The sequence below is a fragment of the Triticum urartu genome, chromosome 2, assembly GCF_003073215.2.
Source record: "Triticum urartu cultivar G1812 chromosome 2, Tu2.1, whole genome shotgun sequence".
NCBI classification, from domain to species: Eukaryota; Viridiplantae; Streptophyta; class Magnoliopsida; order Poales; family Poaceae; genus Triticum; species Triticum urartu.
Window position 1 is genome coordinate 706,593,869 of NC_053023.1, and position 5,810 is coordinate 706,599,678.

Sequence of the window (5,810 nt, forward strand, 5' to 3'; positions counted from 1 at the left end):
TTTTCATTTCACGGTCCCAATTGTAGGGGCCGCGTCAAAATTCGGAAAGGAGAGAAACCTTCTCTCTTTTTTTCTTAGAAATTTGGAAACGAGCAAAACCTTTTTTTTATTCTAGATAGACAAAAAGAAACGAGCAAAACCTGGAAAGGAAGAAAGGGAAAGAAAGCTCCCTCCCAGATCGCCGGGCCGACGCCCACCCTATTGTTCAGGCCCGACCCACGGCTGCTGCACACGCTGCGCCCCTCCTCCCCTTCTTCCTCCTCCTTGCCTCGCTGCCGTCCGTGCAGCTCCCCACGCGGCCTCCCCCCCTCCTCACGTCGGCACCACACGCGCCACCAGACAAAAGCGAAACTCGCTTCCTCCCTCCCCCGCCAAACCCTAACCCTCCGCCGACCGCCCGTCGCCTCCCCCATGCGCCGCCGCCTCGCCGCCGATCATGGCCGCCTCTAGGGTTTCCCGGCCCTCGCCATGGTGAACGCCCCCGCGCCGTCCAACGATCCCGCCGCGTCGGTAAGCGCCCCACCTCTGCGTCCCTGGCCTCGATTTGATCTCCTCGCTCCCCCGCGAGTCCATTCGCCCCCGCCGAATCCAAATTTCTCAATGTCTGCGTGTCGTGTCACCAGCTTTGCTTGATTCGCCGGAGCAAGGAGCCGCGCCGCCGTCGAGGCGCCCTCTGGAGGAGATCGTCGTGATGTCGAGGTCAGCCACCGCCGCCCGCCTGCAATATCTTATTCACTTGGTGCTTATCGCTGTGTAATTTACGATTCTGGTCCGATTCGCCCAAATGCTGAAGTGGACACGGCTTTCCTGTTGCTCCCAGGTTTCTGCAGTTGGGGAAGAGCGGCAGAAAAATTGCTGAGGCTGTATTGGTCAACTCGAAGCCCGGCAGTTCAGGTGCGCAGAACATTGGGTCGAGCTTTGCGGCCGGTTTGGCCCATAAGAGCAGGGCATTCTTGCACCAGGGAGTCCACAATGCACCGGGCACCTCGCACATGCTCGGACGAGCAAAGGAGAGCGTATACTGGAGCCCTGGTGCAAGAAACTTTTCTGTTCTCTCGTCATGTAGCCGGAATGCATCTCACAGCCAGCTTGCTTGGAAGCAACTCATGGAAAAGGGTTCTCGTGTGCCAAAAGCATCTCCGCTCTTAAGCAGAGCTGCTTGTGCCGTTACCCTGACTGCCACTAGATATAAGTTAGTTCCTTACCTCGTTGCTTTTGTAGCTGGAGAGTTGATGCTAGGTGAGAAGACTTATGCAGATGGCGACTACCTCCCAATACGAGAGAATATTTACTCGCGAGCTCAGGACAGCCGTATTTATGTCACCACTTTGATATTCTCAGCAGTAGAGATGGTTATCATAATCCTCAGATCAATATATCTGGCTTTCTTGTTTACTCCCAGTATACTGATGGCACCATTTGCAGATACTCTTGGCAGTAAATATAGGAAAACATGGCTCCGTCTTGTGCATCGTACTTTAGAGCAGGCAGGTCCTGCATTTATTAAATGGGGCCAGTGGGCGGCGACACGTCCTGATCTATTTGCAAACGACCTGTGTACCGAGTTGTCAAAGCTACACACAAAAGCACCAGCTCACAGCTATGCATATACCAAGAAAACCGTCGAGAAGGCTTTTGGTCGAAAGTTATCTGAAATTTTTGAGAATTTTGAAGAAGAGCCTGTAGCGTCTGGAAGTGTTGCTCAAGTGCACCGGGCTGCTTTGAAATTCCGACATCCTGGCCAAAAGACGCCAAAGATTATAACAGTCGCAGTTAAAGTAAGACATCCTGGTGTAGGAGACTCAATACGGAGAGATTTCAGTATAATTAATGCGGTAGCTAAAGCTTCAAGATATATTCCAGCGTTAAATTGGCTACGGCTAGATGAGAGTGTGCAACAGTTTGCCGTCTTCATGATGTCTCAAGTTGACCTTGCAAGGGAAGCTGCTCATTTGAGCCGGTTTATCTACAACTTCCGCAGGTGGAAAGATGTGTCATTTCCGAAACCTCTTTATCCATTTGTTCATCCTGCTGTCTTGGTCGAGACTTACGAGCTTGGGGAGAGTGTCTCACACTATGTGGATGACCATGATGGAGAGGAACGAGTTAAAAGTGCTCTTGCACATATTGGCACTCATGCACTCTTGAAAATGCTACTGGTACTACATCCAACCATCTCTTTGTCTTCTCATTCTTATTTCTGTTTTGCCTTTGAAGACGGAAGTACATGCTTTCTGTATTAAAACAGCAGAATGATAGAGATTTCCCTTTTATACACTCATATTTTACAATCTATGTAAGAAGTATATTGAATCCTGAATGCTGTAGAAATTTGCGGACCAACCAAGATACAGAGACCGCATTGCTCCTATCATTAGGTTACTCAACTCTTGAACAGCGTGGAACAGATAGCATTAGAATTATCCAGAGAGAGGGATATGTCAGTGCAACGTTATCTCGAAATAGTAGAATGACATGTATTTTCGAATAGATTTGAAAGCTAGCATGACATGTATCTTGCTGCAGAGGGAGTGTTGTTTAGGTTGTAAGTTCATTTGAGCATGATTGCATCTAATTTTAGTTGGAACATTAATTTCTAAAGTTATTTACAATTATATCCTGTACATATTGATATGGATCTACAATTACTAAATGAACATATCACTATCGGTTAGCAGAATCGTCTCTGTGGCGGAGAATTAATTGAGAATATATGCTTTATTACTAAAACTGAACACTTGAATTAGTTGATATAACACGGAACCGGTACTTTTAGAACAACAAAGGGGCTTCAATATGTTATTTTATGGATCGGACTGGCACTTTAAGCTACTTTGTTCTTCAAAAAGTACTGCTTATGCAAGCTCACGCTATTAATACCTCACTAGTATTCTTGTCAATTTGATAAGCCTCAGTATGTCTGTCTATTTGGCAGATTGTTATACTGTTGTGTATATACTCATTGGCATCCACCTTTTCCAGGTTGATAATTTTGTCCATGCAGACATGCACCCTGGAAATATCCTGGTCCGCATTGCACAACCAAGAAATCCGAATAACACCCTTTTGAAGTCAAGGCCGCATGTGGTATTCCTCGATGTAGGAATGACTGCTGAACTTTCAAGTAATGACCGTTTGAATTTGCTGGAGTTTTTCAAGGCTGTTGCACGTCGAGATGGTCGTACAGCAGCAGAGAGTACGCTAAAGTTGTCAAAACAGCAGAACTGCCCAAATCCAAAAGTTTTTATAGAGGTAATTTTATTTTCTTTTGTTAGTGGACACTGGAGATGCTTTTTTCTTCTACAAATTACTAGGTAATTTTATTGGCATTATGGTATGAAAAATTGAGCTATTATATATTTATATTGAATGGCTTCTGCTTACTAAATGGATGGCATTGTCACCGTAAATATTGTATTTATATGCATGCCTTGGATTGTCAAACTGTGAAATGAACAATTCATGGTTTCAGTTATTGAGATATCTTGTTTTTTGCTAACAGGAAGTTGAGCGAGCATTTTCCTTCTGGGGTACCCCTGAAGGTGATGTTATACACCCTGCTGATTGTATGCACCAGTTGCTCGAGCAAGTCCGACGTCATAAAGTAAACATTGATGGCAATGTTTGCACTGTTATGGTGACTACATTAGTTCTTGAGGTAAACTTTATGACCTGTGTACTTATGATGTACTTTACCGAGTTTTAATCTTAAATCACTGCAAATGCTACTTATTTTCTAGAAATTCATTGCTATCCTAGATGTTAGTAGAGCACCATGACCCAAATTTCAAGACTACTTAGGAATTGCTCATGATTTATAGTGCCTGCAGAAACTGTATCGCTCATGAAAAAAGTATGCAGTGAGCTTTAATATATAGCATTTGGTCTTGAAGTTCCCCGATACTATTGATCTTGTGTAGTGCTCAGTTTGAATTTGATATTAGGCAATGAAAAGGGGTTCTTAGTTTGGTTAGCTTTCCAACCTTAGTTGTAGAAGTTTTCATAGTACAGAAAATAAAGTAGTAACTGTCATTGCAGCCATGTCTAGTTTTTCTGTAAAGAAAGTACCTTAGTTGTAAGAATTCTGTATTTCATTTTCTTCTCTGTTTAAAGAAAAAAGGCTGCGTGGTAAAGCTGCTGCCTTGTGACCATGAGGTCACGGGTTGAAGTCCTGGAAACAGCCTCTTACAGAAATGTAGGGAAAGGCTGCGTACTATAGACCCAAAGTGGTCGGACCCTTCCCCGGACCCTGCGCAAGCAGGAGCTACATGCACCGGGCTGCCCTTTTTTTAAAAGAAAAAAGGCTTTGGACGTGTGGATTTTAGACCCCATGTCTGCTAGACTGGATGGTCGCAGAAGTGATGAAATAGCATTTTATTAGAAAAAATGTACAGATTGTGCCCTACCTCGTTGTGCTGGAAGATTGTAGCTCCTTCTGAAGCTCTTCTGTTTATGCTGTACTGAACAAAATAGCAAATAGAGCCCCATGATACTTATCTGTACTGTTCTCCTATATTTTCTGCTTCTGTACTAAGTTTCTTTTGTTGATTAAATCGATGTGTAACAAAATAAGTGATTCCCCTTAATAATTTGTAAATTCCTTTACAGGGCTGGCAGCGCAAGTTGGATCCAGACTACAATGTGATGAAAACACTACAAACGTTACTTTTCAAGGAAGACTGGGCCAAGTCTCTTCAGTACACAATCGAAGGGCTTATGGCACCTTAGGAGGAGCACATTGGAATCTTCTCAATTTTGCTGATCTGGTTTACGTTCGTGTTCACTTAGATTAGAGTTACAGTTTTTTTGTGCTTACAGTTTTTGTACTCATGTTGGCCTGCGCTGTGCTGCAAAAAACGGCCATGTGAAAGTAATAATTGCAGCATTCTTTCGAGCGACTGGATTCAGTCAGGTACACAATCCCTGGGATCATATGCTTGTCATCAGGCCAAAGGACGGGTCCTCTTGAGCGCCTCCCAAATTTTTTTGTTAATAGATATCACTAGAAGATGTAGTGAAAGGCCCTTATCCTGATGCTCCTTTTTTTTATAAGCGGAGAGAATTGTATCAGTGAATGAGAATTCTTTCTTTGTATACGCAAAGACACGGTTAATTCTTTCAAAGAAACCTGTCTTGTCTGACATAGTTTTCCGAGTATGTTTGGGATGCAGAATTTTTGCTGATAAGCATCCTCTCATTTATTTTTTCTGAATAAATATCCAGCAGGCACCTCAATACAGCAGGAAGAAACAAACTGGTTACAAAGGAGGGCGCCCAGCACTAGCAGGAATCATCAATTCCTTGCATCTGCCATGACTTGTTAAAAGATTCACTGGACAGGAGTGTAGTTATCCTCGAGAACCCTGCTGTTACATACACTCCCAATGATCCAGGTGACAAGGGACCCCATTTAAATTCAGAAGCTTGACCTTGGGCCCTTGCAGCCTGCTTCAAACCAAATGCCACTAAACATTCAGGTAAGATCTGTAGCTGGACCACTGTTGCTTCTTTCTTGGTCAGCTTGATGATTCGTTGGAGACGAGTATAATCGTTGTCGTCGAACACGTTGCTGTTCTCTCTCTTTATATGCTCCAGGCAGTGAGAATGACCAAACAGTTCAGAGTCTTCTTTCTTATTAAGCCTTGGACTATGGTTCTAGCATCATGCCACCAACCACTAAGCGAAATATCAGAGGAAGGAACGACCTCATGAAGCCTCGCCCAGTGCAGAGTCGAGCTCCAGCTGATATCAACAACCCCACAACCCATGAACAACTGGTGGGCATTTTCTTGGCGTAGAATCGCAGACTG

The 5,810-nt window shown here is 44.1% G+C and overlaps 1 protein-coding gene across 1 annotated transcript; it reads left to right on the forward strand.

Annotated features, from left to right (window-relative positions):
• The first annotated feature begins 214 nt into the window (after window positions 1-214).
• LOC125539942 (probable serine/threonine-protein kinase abkC) lies at window positions 215-5,145 on the forward strand. Its single transcript, XM_048703493.1, has 6 exons — window positions 215-510; window positions 624-699; window positions 821-2,159; window positions 2,983-3,252; window positions 3,503-3,658; window positions 4,609-5,145. The coding sequence occupies exons 2-6, from the start codon at window positions 692-694 to the stop codon at window positions 4,726-4,728; spliced, it is 1,893 nt and encodes a 630-aa protein (XP_048559450.1). The 5' UTR covers window positions 215-510; window positions 624-691; the 3' UTR covers window positions 4,729-5,145.
• Window positions 5,146-5,810: the final 665 nt, after the last annotated feature.

Excerpts from the sequence above, each read along its gene's own strand:
- LOC125539942 (XM_048703493.1), top strand. Across the intron at positions 2,160-2,982 it reads CACTCTTGAAAATGCTACTG|GTTGATAATTTTGTCCATGC; the intron begins GTACTACATCCA and ends CACCTTTTCCAG. Across the intron at positions 3,253-3,502 it reads ATCCAAAAGTTTTTATAGAG|GAAGTTGAGCGAGCATTTTC; the intron begins GTAATTTTATTT and ends TTTTGCTAACAG.